General features: G+C 35.2%; 5 protein-coding genes across 6 annotated transcripts; 4 read left to right on the top strand and 1 right to left on the bottom strand.

Moving 5' to 3' along the window:
* The first annotated feature begins 192 nt into the window (after positions 1-192).
* Positions 193-1,507, top strand: LOC124435161. The gene is made up of 2 exons (XM_046985110.1): positions 193-784; positions 1,112-1,507. The coding sequence occupies exons 1-2, from the start codon at positions 362-364 to the stop codon at positions 1,505-1,507; spliced, it is 819 nt and encodes a 272-aa protein (XP_046841066.1). The 5' UTR covers positions 193-361.
* A 6-nt stretch (positions 1,508-1,513) lies between these two features.
* Positions 1,514-2,535, top strand: LOC124434844. The gene is made up of 2 exons (XM_046984768.1): positions 1,514-1,922; positions 2,043-2,535. The coding sequence occupies exons 1-2, from the start codon at positions 1,813-1,815 to the stop codon at positions 2,491-2,493; spliced, it is 561 nt and encodes a 186-aa protein (XP_046840724.1). The 5' UTR covers positions 1,514-1,812; the 3' UTR covers positions 2,494-2,535.
* A 363-nt stretch (positions 2,536-2,898) lies between these two features.
* LOC124435160 lies at positions 2,899-8,573 on the top strand. The gene is made up of 5 exons (XM_046985109.1): positions 2,899-4,342; positions 6,951-7,135; positions 7,355-7,523; positions 7,625-7,884; positions 8,513-8,573. Exons 1-5 carry the CDS (start codon positions 3,005-3,007, stop codon positions 8,571-8,573), a joined length of 2,013 nt encoding a protein of 670 aa, XP_046841065.1. The 5' UTR covers positions 2,899-3,004.
* A 945-nt stretch (positions 8,574-9,518) lies between these two features.
* LOC124434236 lies at positions 9,519-12,120 on the bottom strand. Of its 2 annotated transcripts, none has more exons than XM_046984116.1 (4): positions 12,053-12,120; positions 11,632-11,936; positions 10,962-11,151; positions 9,519-10,408 (listed from the first exon to the last, which is right to left on the bottom strand). In XM_046984116.1, the coding sequence occupies exons 2-4, from the start codon at positions 11,826-11,828 to the stop codon at positions 10,298-10,300; spliced, it is 498 nt and encodes a 165-aa protein (XP_046840072.1). In that variant the 5' UTR covers positions 11,829-11,936; positions 12,053-12,120; the 3' UTR covers positions 9,519-10,297. The 2 variants fall into 2 exon arrangements, with proteins under 2 accessions (XP_046840072.1, XP_046840073.1); XM_046984117.1 differs by having other exon boundaries at positions 11,635-11,936; positions 12,053-12,113.
* Positions 12,121-12,232: 112 nt separating this feature from the next.
* Positions 12,233-15,962, top strand: LOC124434064 (ADP-ribosylation factor 4-like). The gene is made up of 6 exons (XM_046983925.1): positions 12,233-12,413; positions 12,884-12,964; positions 13,125-13,234; positions 13,313-13,384; positions 14,300-14,422; positions 15,629-15,962. Exons 1-6 carry the CDS (start codon positions 12,347-12,349, stop codon positions 15,713-15,715), a joined length of 540 nt encoding a protein of 179 aa, XP_046839881.1. The 5' UTR covers positions 12,233-12,346; the 3' UTR covers positions 15,716-15,962.
* Positions 15,963-16,631: the final 669 nt, after the last annotated feature.

Raw genomic sequence — 16,631 nt, 5'->3', positions numbered from 1 at the left:
TTACTTAGCAACAATGACTAGTGCATTTCTAGTGCCAGGCATTACGCAGTTTAGTCGGGCTCTGAAAATTCAGCCCGACCAAATAGTAAAATCTATAGTGGGATTATCTGCAATCTGATTGGTTGACAGCAACTGAGCAAACTCAAATGCGCTGTTTCGCAACATCTAATCGGGCTCTGAAAATTCAGCCCGACCAAGTAATAAAATCTATAGTGGGAATATCTGTAATCTGATTGGTTGAGAGTAGCTGTGAACACACTCAAACGTTAAACAACATCTTGTCGGGCTCATTTTCAAAAGCGTGACTTGAATTTTGAGCTTTCGAAATATACGTTCGGAAATCGTGATAACTTACATTACAATGGCTTCGGCTAATGAAATCGATATAATAAGTGAACTACAAAAGAAACCCTTTTCTGTTCGACAATCAGGCGAGCAAAATATACTCGTAAAGCAGCGGCCAATTCCAAATTTACAAGCGACTACAGGCAATAGAAGCTTTCAGGAAAGTTGGTACTCGAAGAAAGATTGGCTTTGTGGTAGCTCAGAAAAGAATGCATTGTTCTGTTGGCCTTGTCTTTTATTTTGCCCTGGATCGTCATCTTCATGGACGCAGACGGGATTCAAAAACATGAAGAATTTCCTATCCGATTGTAAGAAGCATGAGAAGGCAAAATCGCACATGGGTGCCTACAAGACCTGGAAGACCTACGGTTTTCAGCCTCGTATCGACTGTATCATGTCACAAACTAGACGTGAAGAGATTCAGCGTCATAACGAGGAGGTAAGGCAAAACAGGGAAATGTTGAAAACCATAACAGAAGCTGTTTTATACTTGTCTAGGCAAGAGCTTGCATTTAGGGGGCATAATGAATCTAGTAGCAGCATGAATAGAGGAAATTATAGAGAGCTACTTGAAAGTTTTGCCAAGATGGATTCTGTTTTTGAAAGGCGATTACATGGAAGGCTTGCTGAAACCCACCTTGCTGGGGGAAGGCAGTTTACTGGAGTCTCCCCTGATATTCAGAATGATTTGATTGATTGTCTTGATAAGATAATAGAGGATGAGATTTTAAAGGAAATATATTGCTGCACTTTCTTAAGTATACAGGTTGATGAGGCAACTGATGTTTCTACCAAAGAACAATTGAGTGTAATTGTTCAAATGGACAAAGGGGAAAGTGTCATTGAAAGACAGCTTGGGTTTGTTGATGTTAGTTGTGATAGGACTGCAACTGCTATATCATCAGTAGTTAAGGGTGAGTTAAGTCAATACAATAATGTGAAAGAGAAATTTATTGGACAGACTTATGATGGTGCATCTGTTATGTCTGGTCATCTCAATGGTGTTCAAGCTCAAGTTCAGCAGGATTATCCTTATGCTCAATTTGTTCACTGTGCTGCCCATAGACTAAATCTAGTATTATGTCAAGCTGCATCCTCCATCTCACCTGTTAAGATTTTCTTTGTTAATATTAGTGCTTTCTGCACCTTTACTAGCAATTAAAGAAAAGCTTTACTATCATCCCATAGGCTTGAGTTTCCTACTCCTGGTGACACAAGATGGTATTATAGGGCTCATGTCATCAATGTCTTGCATTCTAACTATGAGAAACTGATAGACATATTTGAAAATCTTACTGATAATCCAATAGGTTGGGATGATGAAACGTTAAGTAAGGTTACTGGTTTACTTGGCTACCTTAATGGCTTCTTGTTTTGTTTCTTGGTACATGTTTTCCAGAGAATTCTTGAGCAGTCATCCATACTTTATTCTATCTTGCAGACAAGGACACTGACTTTCATTATGGAATGAGTAGGTTTGAGAGATTCAAGGCCTTTGTTGCTTCTCTGAGAAATGATACAGAATATTGTCAGGTGTACGACCTGGCTGTTGAGAAAGTGGGACCACCAGTAACCAGGTATGACCAACGGCATAATTACAAACAAATGTATTTTGAAGTTCTTGACACAATTGTGACTATGCTGACTGAGCGATTTCAGGATATGGAGCGTTTTAGATTTTGACCTTGTTAACCTAGGGTGTTTAAGATGTGGAAAGGTGAAGTGCCCTCAGAAAAGATAAATCTTCTAAAGGAGGTTTATGGTGATATGTTTGACATACCAATGCTAGTTAGCCAACTTTGTTTTATTTACAGAGATAAAGACTTTCACTGTGATTCATGCGATGAATTATTGAAATATATTTTTCAGTTGCATTATCAATCTAGTATTCCAGAAGTTGTAAAACTGTTAAAGATAAATGGGGTTTTGTCAATTACAAGTGCTTCAGTTGAGAGGTCATTTTCTTGTTTGAAGAGGGTAAAAAATTATCTTAGAAATACTATGAGCCAAGGACGTTTTAGTTCTCTTTGCAGGATTTCCATTCACAAAGATATACTGTCAGAGAAAGAAGACACCAACGCATTGCATGATGAGGTAGTAAAGAAGTTCATTGAAAAACCACGAAGACTTGCTTTCTTATACAAATAGTTATTCATATATGGCTGATAGCAAGCTGATGATGTCTTACGTCCATGGCATGTGAGATTTTTGAACTTTTAATGCAGTCAATGATGATTGTCATTTCAGCACGACAATTTCATCACAACTTTTGATAGTTGTTGATGACAAATCTGAACCTTTTTCGGTTCTTTTGTCAAAGCTTCTTTACAAGATGTACATAGGTATCTATTTATGTATGTGGTGTTGAGAAAATAAATCACATATCTGCAACTATTTTTGAACTGTTTCTCTGCTTTACTATAAGATCCTTCGGCAATTTAAATTAACCAAAATGGTTCTATTTCCTGCATAAATATCACGCTTCTACTTTCTAAAGATAGCCGTTTCCGACGTTCTAGGGAGTCTAAATTCGGAAAATTTTCTCTCTCGGCGCCAACCATGGTGGCGCCTCGTGAGCCCGACCAAATGTTTTTCGCTACCTACGCCACTGCTCAGTGCTCTACTCGAAAAACGAATAACAACTCACAGCTCCATCAAAATGAAATCCATTAAAGACTTTTTTACCGATGCTGTATCTGTAGTTCCAATCGAAAGTCTTTTTTATGCTATGGGAGAAAGTAGCTTAAACGTCATGTTAGACTGCTGTGAAATATTATCAACCAGCGAGATTAACTCCAAGACATTAGCCATGTCCGAGATTTCTGTTAAAGTTTTAGAAAATGCTATATTTCGTATTCGCCGATGTCAATCATGCATGGAAAACTTACCTGATGAAATGCCTTTGAAAGATAAATATCGCATTCTCATGCATGAATCTCGTGAGGGGTCAACCCGTCGTCATCAAATAATTGGATTTGAAGAGTTTGATTTGCCATCTCAATACGATTTCAAAGAGCGATCTGTTTCTCAGTTGTCTTTGAAAAAAATGGGCCCCATGCTAAAGAAAACCACTTCCCACATTATGCATCTTTTTGCGGACCGTTCAAAAAGAAATAGAAGAACAAAATCTGCACCTATCTATAAGACTGATCTTAACGTCATCTATCCAAATGTCGATGCAGTTGACGGTACCAAAAAAAATGATCGTAGTTGCAAAGCTCCAATGACTTTGCTGAATGATGGAAAAAATAAACTCCAACAATTATGCGAAGAATTGACTGCCGAACCACAACAACGTGCAACATCGGAAATATCTTCTTGTAGCTTAAATAACAGGATGCTAGAAGTTTTGAATGGTTTACGTAATGAGTTCGAGACCTGTAGCACTTTGCTTGGCGCCTTCATGCAATCCCAGGTAAAAATTCCTCTCGAGCATGCTGGTAACGATAAGTACGTTAGTGAAATTGCCAGATATGCTAATTCATTTGGATTGTCTGTCTGGGGACTGCTGATTGTACCGTTTAACTACTTGGAGGAAATGATAAGATCATCAGGAGAATTTGGACAGCTTTTTATTACATTCTCCCGTCGCCTTAACGATTTTCGGGAGCATATGTTTCCTACCGACGAACGTGAGCTTTTTGACTACGTCGAGAAATTGCATTTTCTGTTGGGTAGCATGAAAAAAAGCATTGCATGGAACAAGAAGTACATTAGTTACTCTCTCGAACGCCAACTTGAGCACCAATGCAGTAAAAGAAACATATATTACCACACACCCATTGTAAATATTTTACAACAATGGAACACTAAGTTTGAGGGAGAAACTCTGAAGTTAGTACCAAAAAAATATCGTAGACTGGTCGCCCGATGGATCAGATGGTCACTGATGATAAACAATCTTCGAGAAACTTTAGCCAAGCAAACAGCTGTTGGTGTTATTGGGTTAGTCAATTCAGGAAAATCAAAGTTTGTCAACTCCATGTTTGAAATCAACGTAAGCTGAGTAAATTTTCTATTATATTTTTTTTGTAACTATTTTTGTCGTTTAAGTTTCTTATGAGACTATCTCTAATAACTGGAATGCCTTTTTAGCCAGTGTCTACTCAAGGACGCGGATGCGGACGCTGGACCTTTTTGCAATAGTTTCTTTTAATTAACGTGATGCATATATATATATATCCAGAATATTGAGCGCTCTTTTATCCAGGAATATATAGAATATTGACGCTCTTTTATCAGGATTATTATCCATAATAATATATATATATATATATATATACAAAGTGTATAACAATGTGCCCTCCGGCTATCACCATAGTAAAATGGTGACTCCTGCACTTGGGACACAGGACGTATGGTTACACATTGTATGGATTGTATTGTAGAGTCACCAGAGCGCTCAAACCTATATAGGTGAGCAATGCATAAAGCGAATGCGGTGAACGTCTCTTTATGAGACTCTCTTAGCAATCCGAGCGCTCAACGCAAGCGCAGTGAGCGTAATATACAAAGTGTATAACAATGTGCCCTCCCGGCTATCACCATAGTAAAATGGTGACTCCTGCACTTGGGACACAGGACGTACGGTTACACATTGACGTACGGTGACACAGGACGTACGGAAACTTCTGGATTTACCAATCTTTAATACGGCCGGCATATATACTAAGCCGGGAGAGTATATTGTTGTACACTTTGTATATATATATATATACAAAGTGTACAACATTTCTCTTACCATGTAAAGATGCCCAAACAACATAGACAAACGTCAGAAAATTGAAACAAGACTCCTGAACACAGAATGCCTCAAACGACGCGCCCAAATCACTGATACAGAACATTTGTTTACGATACAACTTTGATGGACTGACAAAACACAATTGGAAATTCAAAGAGCATGTAATTTGAGCAAAGACAAAGACAACAATAATGGATGACATTCCATCATCTCATTCACAGCTAAAGACAAAACAAACAACAAACTTAACACAACGACTAAAATAAAACACTCGAATTTCATTAACGTAATCGATACCCGAAACCATGACAACGCATCTTATACCATCCAATAATATCAACCAAATGACCAGACGATCAAACGCTCAAAACCTTTGTAAATAATATTATGTTAATCTGATTTGAGGCTCGAAGCACCGAGTTGAAAGCTTAATAAAATTTAAAACAAATCCAGAGAATCCATTATCATATATATATATATATATATATATATAATTGAATTTTGTGATAGAAACTATCGCAAAAAAAATCGCATGGATAGAGTGCTCACTGCCACGGCAGAGCGGTATAATTGAAAATAAAATAAACCACGAATTACTTCATTGAAATTTATTCCCTACAGAACTGTTTCGTATGGCAGTTGTTTAACTTGCCACACTCGTCAGGAGAATAAATATAGCACTATAGCACAACGGAACTATAAAAACTGTATAACTATATAACTGTTCCGGAACTATATAACTGTTTCGTTGTGCTATAGTGCTATATTTATATATTAATATTAAGGATTCTCTGGATTTTTATTTTGAAATTTTTTTTATTAGCTTTCAACTCGGTGCTTCGAGCCTTCGTCAGAATATATTATTTACAAAGATTTTGTAGGCGTTTGGAGCGTCTGATTGGTTGGTTAGTAGTTGAGTTGATGTTATTGGATGGTATAAGATGCGTTGTCAAGGTTTCGGGTGTATGGATTGCGTTAATGAATTCTAGTGTTTTATTTTAGTCGTTGTGTTATTAGTTTGTTGTTTTGGTTTTGTCTTTAGTTGTGAATAGATGATGGGGATGTCAATATGTCTGTTTATTGTGTTGTTGTCTTTGCTGTATCATGCCTCTTTGAATTCTCGTGCGTGTTTTGTCTGTGCGCGTCCAAGAAGTTGTGTTTTTGTCCAGTCAAATGTGTGGTTGGTATCGTAGGTATGTTCTGCTGGTATTGATTTTGGGTCACGTCGTTTGATGGTATTCTTGTGTTCAGTGAGTCTTGTTTCAATTTTCTTGGACGTTTGTCCTATGTACTGTTTGGGGGAATCTTTACATGGTATCATGTAGATCGCGTTGGTTGTGTCAAATGTCGTTGTTCGGTCTTTATGTTTAGTGAAGTATGATTTGAGTTTGTGTGTTGGTTTATGTGCGATGCTTATTTTGAATGGTCGGAGTAGTCTTGATGTCATTTCTGATGTACTGTTTATATATGGAAATGTCACTATTTTTACTGGTTCGTCTGTATCTTCGTTAGGTTTTTCAGTTTGTGGTTTGTTGTGTATTTTGTTTAATACTTTGTTGATAAAGTTTCGTGGGTAATTGTTGTTTATGAATGTAGAGTATAAGTAGTTGTGTTCATTCTTCTTGGCTTCTTCTGTATGCCAGTGTGTTTTAATCCTGTTAAAGAGAGTTCGTATGCAACTAATTTTGTTTCGTGTTGGGTGATTGCTATTAAAGTTGAGTATTTGGTCTGTGTGTGTATTTTTGCGGAATACTTGTGTGTTTAATGTGCCGTCATGTGATCTGGTAAGTAGGATATATATGCTTATGTCTTTTATATATAGAAATATAGCAATTCATTTTTAAATACGTTGTTTTCTCAGACGGCGACTGGCACCACAGATCAGAAGCGAACCACCGTTCCGTTGATTTACAACTTGGATGAGCACTTTAAAGGTTTAGATGTCATTGATTTTCCTAGTGTGGATGATCGTGATGAGACAATTCCTGAGTTGGCAAAATTATTGTTAAGTTTGACTCGGATTGTTGTATTTGTTGTTGATTACAGGTATGACAAACGTAAAATTTTATTTAAAAATATCAGAAATTTTTTTAGCTTTTGTCTCTTGACTTGCTTCAATTCTTGGTAAAAACTTCTTTTAAGCTAGCCAAATTTTGTGATTCGTTTTATAATTCTTGATTAATTTGATAAATTTTATTCGATTATAATGCTTAATATAAATTTTCACGTTTAAAAGAATTTGATTGTTTTCAACTACTCTTTTAGGAAAGCTCATACCGAGTCAACGAAACAATGGCTTTCCATACTCGAGAAAGAAAATGTTCCTGTTCTTGTTTGTTTTACATTTGCTGACAGACTTTATGCCGAATTAATGGGGAAAAATTGTGAAAATGACATAGATACAATAAAAGCTGGAGTGGACTCTCAATTAGAAGTGAGATAGTTCATTTGTTAGATAGGTTGTTGGTCATTCTACTTTATCGTACATCTTGTAATTGTCATTAATTAACTTAAAAAGAAAATGCCTTTTTCAAGGTGTTAAAAAAGAAGATTGGATTATCAGAAAATGGGCATCAACGTGACTTCAAACTAGCAGTGTTTGCTTTTGATAACGATTCCATTTTAAATTCAGACGAGGGAAAAGCAAAGCTTCGAAAAGTTGGTCTTAGTGACGAGTTAGACGTAGGTCGCTGGATTGCAGAAAAGCTAAAGGTTCAGTATGAGCTGAGTGATCTTTCACATGATTTTCTCAAATACATTGAAAGCAAGGACAGCAGCACTTTAAACCATGCAAGGTGGGTATTTATTAAATGTTGTTTGTTATTTGCCTTGATAGCTATATGGCCCTTTTTTCCATTCTATTAAAGAGTGCTACCGAACATAGAGGTGAAAGTAGAAAAAATGGAAAACATAGAAAAAAATCTCAAAAGAAGGTTTGGTAAGCGATGTTGAAAGTATTTTGTGTTTGCTTACCTCTTTCTAGAGATATTTAACTTTGCTCATCATGCAAATATCTTCACGACAACATTACATTGGATTATGACATTTTATAAAGCCTTGTTTTTCTCCATAAGTATACATTGTGATGAATACATGTGTATATAAATATGTGTATAAGAGTGCAAAGGCTTCTGGTCTGGCTGAAAAATGTCGAGGAAAAGTACAAGTTTCAAGAGCTAATAATGTCATAATGATAATATTTCCATGATGAACAAAGATGAAAATTAATACTATTTTTGAAAAAAAGTAATTGAGTCGTTTTAAATTGTCTTTGCAATGCAATCTAAAAACTGAGTGATAGCATTTTCTTATAATAGAAACTTATAAGAATAGTTTCTTGCTGGAAGCTATTAATTTGTTATTCAATGCATGGACAACACCTAACTGATTAAATAACTTATTTTAATTCTTCTTTCGTTTTAGAAATATCTTAATATGTGTTGCCACTGAACAGCAAACAAATAATAATGATCGTATGTTTTAATATACCCATATGTGTAACGAACTATGTGTTGTCTCCGTAACATAAATTTGCGAATAACTTGGTGTCATTACAATTCGGATGATGATTTTGAAATGAAACCGAAATGTTACAATTCTTAGAGGTTGTTTACATAATCTCGGCTAGCCAGGATTCAGGAAATTTATTGAAAGGAGGCAAAACTTCAAGCGTAAAAATTACAATTGTTTGTTAAGCACCACAAGTCATTCCTGTTGTAATTGTCAAATTACGCCAAATTAGTTGTTTTCATTTTAAATGCTTAGCGTATTTATAGAGTCAGAATACATTGAAATTGCTCAAAAAGATTTATCTATTGATAAGTACTGAATCATTTCCATTTACCAAAATCATTTAACTCTTCGCTGAATCCCGGCCACCCGGGCTCATGCAATCAGCCCCTAATTATAACTTTAATCTAAGTTTACAAAATGTTCTTTTTTGGATTATGCTTTATTTTATACCAAATGAAATATGCTTAATTCTTTTCCTGATACACTTTTTTCAAATGAAATATAAAAATTCTTGTTATGCTACTATATCATACAAAATACGCCGTAACTAGAATGTTAATTGGGGGAGGGGGTGAATACAATAAAATATTTATATATTCAGTCGTGCCCAAAAGTTGGCTTTCAAAAGAAAGCAGTTGGGCGCGCATCTGAATATTTGAATAACGCCACCCCCCCCAGAATTAAAGTTCTACTTTCAGCCCTGCATATAACTGCTTATTTGGACTGTAATGATGAGTTATTCAACGTGTATATAGATATTTTTCCCCCTAGTCATTTTCATATACTTTCAATATAATAGTAACTAGATGGCTATGTCTTTACAGAAAACTAATGTCCAGGCAGTATCCATTGATGGTTATAATAATCTTAAGCTCTGTTTTAGAAATGTGTTATGAAATAAATATAAAAGGTTTCATTAAACATTCAAACCAATCGAGAAAATTTAATGTAATGAATTGAGTAGTTACAGTTTAAGTAAAACGAAATTACTATTTTAGAATCGTTCCATATCCTGGTCAACAATCAATTTTTTGTTGAATATTACATCAATTAGCAATTTCTATTGTTCTTTTTTTGTACGAAACGTAATAACTTCATATATCTTCATGTTGCCACTAAACTGCAAAGAAACGATATTTTACTTTTGCCATTAGCAATTATTGTAAAAAATATGTGTTTTCATTTTACGAGCAAGCTGGTCTCATAGTAAAGGTAAATATTCATATATGCATTTTCTATGCATTTCAAGCTCCTGTGAAATTAATTTTTTCTGCAGATTATAACATGCGCAGCAGGTAAGACTATGGGCCGCTGTCCTACCACGAACTATTCCCTACTGTCCAAAATCAATTGATCATTGAGAAAGGCCAGTTTGAATAAAAAAATAAGTGCGACACTTTCATTTTGTTACTAATCAAAAATAACTTTTCAATGCGTGCAGAGTATATATATGTAACAAAAACTGAGTAAATGTGTTAAATTATTTCTCGTGCACTTAATAATTTCATAATTTTTATGTAATAGTAGTTAGCTAAGGATGACTATATTTTTACAGAGGAATCGAATTCAGTGCTCATCGATGGTTATGTTCATCTTGAGATTTGTTTTAGAAAAATGAAATGCAGACGAATATAAAGCGTTTTGATGAAACATTGTTATAAAATGTCTTGGTCTAGCAGCTCGTCTATAATCTTGCTAATGTAATGTCATGTTCCAATTGATTGGATTCATGTTCAATAACTTCCTTTCCAGTTCCACATCCGCTTCTTTCACTCTACGTGAGGAGATTTCTTTTTCTTCCATTATCTAACAGAAAGAACAAAAATTAAGATTGGACTTCTTGGATAAAAAGATCACAGAAGAAAACACTTTGACAAATTAACTCAGTGTCAAAAGTCATGAAAATAGTAAAACTTAATTATTTTAGCTATAATTTGACAAAAACTATTTGAATGTACTTGTAGTTGAGTATTTCAACTTAAAATGTTTACAACCATGGAGCTGTATACTCGCAATGGTTTTTCAAAGACAGTCTTTGTGAGAATTTCATTTCATGGCTTAGTGATTTCCAATTTCATTTTTTCTCCCTTCACTCACTACAAAAACAGCACATTTCTAACGAAATGAATAAGTTAAGGTATTGAAATCTAGCACACATTAGGACTGAAATTTTGAAATTAAGTACACAGTAGGACTGAAACTTGCGATCTGTCTACGTAAGTGAAAACAAATTTGTCACTTTGTGACAAGATCTTTGCAACATGACAACATTGTCGACAGAATAAAAAATAGAGCAAATCTTTTTAACAAGAGTATGATATGTAAGACAAAAAACTGTTTCACTTTCGCTTCAACATACCTTCTTATTGCCGTTGCTAAATTGCTTGAGGTATTCCGCTTTTTTCTTTCTCATGGCATCATCTTCCTGTTTTGACATGCGATCGCTAGCAACCGCCTTGTCGCTTTCGGCAACCCTGTCGATCAAATGTTGACGTTGTAGATCGTCTTTTTCTCTTACTTGTTCCTTCAGCTGCGATCTTATGTTTTGCCTTAAGAAGAATGAAGAAACTTTGTATACTGAAACGAACCTCAAGTTTGTAACTCAAATGGTTATTCGCCTATGAAGACCGAAGTTGGTCGAAAAAAGGACTGGACACTACATCACTCCTGAACTAGAGATGTACTTCAAGTACATTGGCTTCGAAATCTGATCGCAACTAATGCAGAAAGAAAACCACAGATCTCTACTGATTGGAAAATGGAAAGAATAATTCTTTACATTGGATGATATCGGATTAAATGTCATGAAAACAGTAGTCTAACGACTCAGAATGGGCTTTCACTATAAGTGGATGCATTACTCCTCATTAAGATACTGTTGTTCATCTTTTCTTAAAGATGCATGCAATCTTATTGGCTGATGCTAGTTGTTTATTGTTATAATTCTCATTGAGGAAATTGCAATTAGAGCGGCATTGCCATCACTAAGAATAAAGCTGCAATAGTAAGTTCATTATTTTAAACCTTACGACCTATATGCTTCTTTTTCCTTCTGACTTCCGTAAAACGCCACACGATAAGCATCGGACCGTTTCTGAGGTGTCGTTTTCGTTCCCTTTGTGTCGTTCGACGTTTCATTTGTTGATTCGATGGCGGCGGCGTTCTGTTTGATCGGCAAGCGTGTTTCGCTCTGTGGGAAATTCGTTTGGTCGTTTACTTTGCTCATAGCAAATTTACTTCACAAAGCCCGAGCGCAAAGCTTGTGGAACTTTCTCGTGAAATATTCAAGTATAATCAGGTGTCCTTTTTACGGTTGACACTTCGAACTTGCAACCTTTAAAATAAATGTAAATAAAAATGGATTATGGTTGCCAAGACAACGGTGTTTAAAAAATACAATATGTTGGTACATTACAATAATGCCCATTATAAGATATAAACAGATTTTACTCAAAATCCAGATTGTTGTAAAAGCATATTTTACGTTTAGCCAAACTGAGGTTTCGGAATCAAATTGGTTTTATGAATATTTTCTTTCGTCCACTTTACATAAAGTATGTGATATCTGTCTAACCAACCGCTGGCCTGTCGCGGTGGATTTTGTCACGTGACTGACACAAAGCTGACTTCAGTGACTTGGTTCTCGACGTGGCCGAAGCATATTCATTGTTTATTAAAATTTGTTTGAATTTTCTGCCAATGCGCGAGTGTTGTCGGTGTCTATCCGAGAGAAAGTAGAGAGCTATGGGACTGACGTTTTCAAATCTTTTCAACAACCTGTTTGGGCAAAAACAAAGTCGGATTTTGATGGGTAAGAATGAAGCCTATGAAGGCAAGTTCTGTATTAGACGGTGACCTGGAAGCCATATTCCCATAGAAAAGTGCCTTGTAACGCCAGGGCGTCTTCTTGAAATTGGATATCCAAAAATATCATGGCGATGATAGTTTAGTGCAAGATATTCTATTTAACAAATCACAGTTTTGCTCAAAATTTTTTCTATTTCAACAATGCCAAGTTGTCACTCCCCCCTGTTGATCGAAGATTTTCCAAAATAATCCTGTTAGTATACATAAATTCCACCTGTGCTTGAAGAGGAGCACATGCAAAGCCAGGTAGCCAGGTGTAGCAATTTATGGCTATTCTCAAAGCACATGTTAAGGTTAAATTCCGGTCATTTGAGATAATCTGCAAGCGGATTGGATAATCTAACAGGATTTTTCGTGATATAGTATCTCCCCTTAAAGCTCACCATTGATTTTAAGTTTCTTTCTTGTTTCTAGTTGGTCTTGATGCTGCTGGAAAAACAACTATTTTATATAAACTGAAATTAGGAGAAATTGTTACAACAATTCCTACAATTGGTAAGTGAACTCGGTTTACTTACTATTTTTTATTTTTCACTCCAACCACAAGCTCTTTGAATGAGCTCTTTTGATTATGTTCTCGCACATTCATTTAATCTTTTAATGGTGTTTTTCTTGATTTTTGCCTTAAATTTTTGAATATCACACTGTTATTTAGGTTTCAATGTGGAAACTGTAGAATACAAAAATATCAGTTTTACCGTGTGGGATGTTGGTGGACAAGATAAAATCCGTCCTTTGTGGAGGCATTATTTTTCTAATACGCAGGTGCACCACATTTTGAAAGCTAACCCGATGATATTGAAAATGAGGAGCTTGTAATGTTTTTATTTTAATGGTTTTTAGGGTCTAATCTACGTAGTTGATAGCAATGATCGTGAAAGGATAAATGAGTCAGCCGAGGAACTGCAAAGAATGGTATTTTTTTGAAATGTGTTTAAGTGATGTGGTTTGGGATTGGACACCAGATCATTAGCTTTAATGTTTATAGTTCTTATGATCATATTTACATATGTGGACTATGATATAAAATTATGTACAGTTTGCTGATTTATTCTAAACACTCCTGTAGCTGAGTGGCAAGTGTTACTGTCAAGACTATGAGATGCATGGAGTGAGTTTGAATGCAGTCAAGTCTTTTCATATTTTGTCCAAAATGATAGATATATTTTCTTTCTCAAAATCAATTTTATCTTTCATGTTTTTGTGAACCAAAGCAATAAGATATAAAAATACTTCGGTTAGGAATATGGGTAAGATTTCAAAAGTGTTTATTTAAGTTTTTAACACTTGAATAGTGATTTCGGAACTATAACCATAAAAACTAAATATCTTGTGTTTGAATCCCTAACCATGGTGTGCTTTTAAAGATAATTTAAGCATTACTATTTTATGGCTGCCATTGGCATTTTTTTTAAATTGCAATCTACATGTTTGCTGTACATATGTAAAGGAAGAATGTTATAACTGTGAAATTCACATTCAAATTGGGCATGTCCTTTGTTATTGTGTGAATTTGGATGTTCGAGAACATATGTTTTTCCTACGCAATCAATATTGCTCATTTTTATTTTTAAAATACGTACACTGTAATTGTGTATATTTCGCCCATGTTTTCATCTTGCTTGAGACATTCTCTGACATGAAAACCATTGGAGGGAAGGCCGCTGCCTTGCTACTTTTCAATCATTAAATTGTCATTTTTATTCAAGCTTTGCGATTTAAAATGATTTTGTAATTTCTTAGCCCCAGGCATCTTTAAAATCAAGATGTATTTGTCACGGTGCTCAATGTTATCCTTGAGTTTTGTCGTCAATATATTTAACTTTTTAGTTGGAAGAAGATGAACTGAAGGATGCTGTGTTATTGGTGTTTGCAAACAAACAAGATCTACCGAACGCGATGAGCGCATCGGATCTTACTGAGAAACTGAATCTTCACCAAGTGAAACGACACGTAAGTGCCTGCACTGCGCTTGTTTTTTGCATTGTCTTGAAGAATACGTTAGCTTCCTAATCCTTGTAATGCTATTTGTGCGTACAATATTTATCTTTTGTTAGTCGGTAGCAAAATTCAGCTTGCTTTTAAGATCGCACAAGCGTTCGATACTAATATTCCTTTCAATATAAGTGAACGTTATACAAAAATAATGGACGTCGCAATAACCGTTCTCATTAGAATTCATATTCTGTTTCTTTGGATGATGGCTTTGGGATAAACACAGTGGATAAACATTAATGTATGGCATTGTGAAAAATTTTGATCTCTTAAAACTATCCCACGGAATTGAATGTGCCTTTCCACATGAATTATTGTTGATGTTTGTAAGCGTTTGCATGTAAAAATTAGCGCCGAATACTTTGTTGAAAATGGTTATAAAATTTCGACGTCTTATCTTTAAAACACATCGGTCGTCATAGATAGCGAGCAATTTCTTAATTAATTTTGTGCAGCTGCACTTAAAACGAACTGAATTGTTTTTAGGTTTTCATAATTCTTCTGCATACTTCAAATATAGCTTCATTCCCTTTGTTCGTATTAAGATTATTGCCCATCTATGGCATATTAAGTTTGATATTTAACTTGCTCGGTAAAATGTCGCACAAAATCTGAATTTCACGGGCTTTGACTCAGAAAAAATAAAGCAGACACTGTTTTATTCTAGCCCCCTACCCAAATAATCTCACTGCACACCTACCCCTACCCTCACTATTCCCTTTGAGCCAGTAGTCGCCATTCCATTCAAAAGACGTTAATGTATATGTTATATGATTTTTATTGAGCTTTCGACTCGTTGCTTCTAGCCTTCATCAGAATGAGGAAATTATCTATTTACACTTGCTTTTAGCTTGTAGACGCTTAGAGCGTCTAATTGGATTAGCGGGTGGATTAATGTGATTGGATGGGGTGAAATGCGTGGCCATGGGTTTTGTTGTATTGTGAATATGATCGGTGTTAATGTTATTAGAGTGTAATGCTGTAGTTTTGGTGTTGTTTGTTGTTTTTTTGTCCTTTTTCATTAGTTGTGAGTATATGATGGGTATGTCGATATGTCTGTTTATATAATGTAATGCCTGGATTACCAATCTTTAAACATATATATATATATATATATTGCAACTTCCATCTTCTCTTTCATGTCCATTCGTTTCTTTAATTTAGTGGTATATTCAAACTTGTGTGGCAACAGATGGAACCGGTCTTTACGAAGGACTCGATTGGCTTTCACAAAAGCTCTCCTCGTCGTGAGACTGGAGACACGGAAAATTATAAAATGTATAATATAATACCATAAAATGTAGCTTGAAAATTGTACTTTTGACAGAATAGTGGTTAGCGACGTCAACACAACTACAAAATCAACTTTTTTATATGAACTTGGAACAATACGTAGGGACCAATTTAAAAACGAAAAAGAAAATAGGTGATGAAAACCATGTACTTATATATTTGTCGTTAGTGTTCAAAGAAAGCAGAAGCTCTTTTTTGGTGTTCACTGGTAACGTTCGTTTTTGCTACATTCGTGAAATACATTCTCAGCTAAGCTTTCCCAAGACTGAAATAGCTTCACAGATCACGTGAATGAGTGGAAGTCTTCGAGTTCTGTCGTTAAGAAGATTTTTTCCAGCGCACTCATTGTGCTTACGAAAGCTTCGTTTTAAAGTGCAACTATCTGTCTACATCTGTGTTAGTACAGGTCTGTTGAGAAAGTAAACATTGAGTTTTTGCGTCAAAGGTAACAATTACCAGACTTCACCATTAAAATTCACATTGTGGTAATATCACATTTTCAGTTACTTTTGTTTAATAGTGACGTCAGTCAAGAATTTGGTGATTGAAATGTCGTTAGAAAACTACAGGGGGCGGTTGCACGAAGCCTGGATAGCGAAAATTTTCAAACTTGTAAAAAAGGTGTTTATATTTTTCTTATGACAAAGAAATTTTGTAATTTTCGATACAATAGTTTATTTCCGTGATTGCACAGTTCAAATCGTATATATTTCTCCTCCAAGATATTTTGTGAACGTTCAGAAACATTTGCTATCCATTGGATAACGCTATCCAGGCTTTGTGCGACCAGCCCCAGATATATGTACATTGTACATGCGTAGTTTTGTACTGCATCGAACTGTCGTTGTTTTTTACTTTTTTCTTAATTGTTTTT

Source organism: Xenia sp. Carnegie-2017, unplaced genomic scaffold, assembly GCF_021976095.1.
Source record: "Xenia sp. Carnegie-2017 unplaced genomic scaffold, XeniaSp_v1 HiC_scaffold_14, whole genome shotgun sequence".
NCBI classification, from domain to species: domain Eukaryota; kingdom Metazoa; phylum Cnidaria; class Anthozoa; order Malacalcyonacea; family Xeniidae; genus Xenia; species Xenia sp. Carnegie-2017.
Note: the sequence above shows the minus strand (reverse complement) of the source record. Positions and strands in the feature narration are given on the sequence as shown.

Bases quoted from the DNA above. Each gene is read 5' to 3' on its own strand.
- LOC124434064 (XM_046983925.1), top strand. From the start codon at position 12,347: ATGGGACTGACGTTTTCAAATCTTTTCAACAACCTGTTTGGGCAAAAA. The intron at 12,965-13,124 runs GTAAGTGAACTC...ACTGTTATTTAG, and splicing joins TACAACAATTCCTACAATTG to GTTTCAATGTGGAAACTGTA. The intron at 13,235-13,312 runs GTGCACCACATT...AATGGTTTTTAG, and splicing joins ATTATTTTTCTAATACGCAG to GGTCTAATCTACGTAGTTGA.
- LOC124434236 (XM_046984116.1), bottom strand. From the start codon at position 11,828: ATGAGCAAAGTAAACGACCAAACGAATTTCCCACAGAGCGAAACACGC. The intron at 11,152-11,631 runs GTAAGGTTTAAA...ATTCTTCTTAAG, and splicing joins GAAAAAGAAGCATATAGGTC to GCAAAACATAAGATCGCAGC. The intron at 10,409-10,961 runs GTATGTTGAAGC...TCTTTCTGTTAG, and splicing joins TTAGCAACGGCAATAAGAAG to ATAATGGAAGAAAAAGAAAT.
- LOC124434844 (XM_046984768.1), top strand. From the start codon at position 1,813: ATGAGTAGGTTTGAGAGATTCAAGGCCTTTGTTGCTTCTCTGAGAAAT. The intron at 1,923-2,042 runs GTATGACCAACG...TTGTTAACCTAG, and splicing joins GTGGGACCACCAGTAACCAG to GGTGTTTAAGATGTGGAAAG.
- LOC124435160 (XM_046985109.1), top strand. From the start codon at position 3,005: ATGAAATCCATTAAAGACTTTTTTACCGATGCTGTATCTGTAGTTCCA. The intron at 4,343-6,950 runs GTAAGCTGAGTA...TTGTTTTCTCAG, and splicing joins ACTCCATGTTTGAAATCAAC to ACGGCGACTGGCACCACAGA. The intron at 7,136-7,354 runs GTATGACAAACG...CTACTCTTTTAG, and splicing joins GTATTTGTTGTTGATTACAG to GAAAGCTCATACCGAGTCAA.
- LOC124435161 (XM_046985110.1), top strand. From the start codon at position 362: ATGGCTTCGGCTAATGAAATCGATATAATAAGTGAACTACAAAAGAAA. The intron at 785-1,111 runs GTAAGGCAAAAC...TTAAGTATACAG, and splicing joins TTCAGCGTCATAACGAGGAG to GTTGATGAGGCAACTGATGT.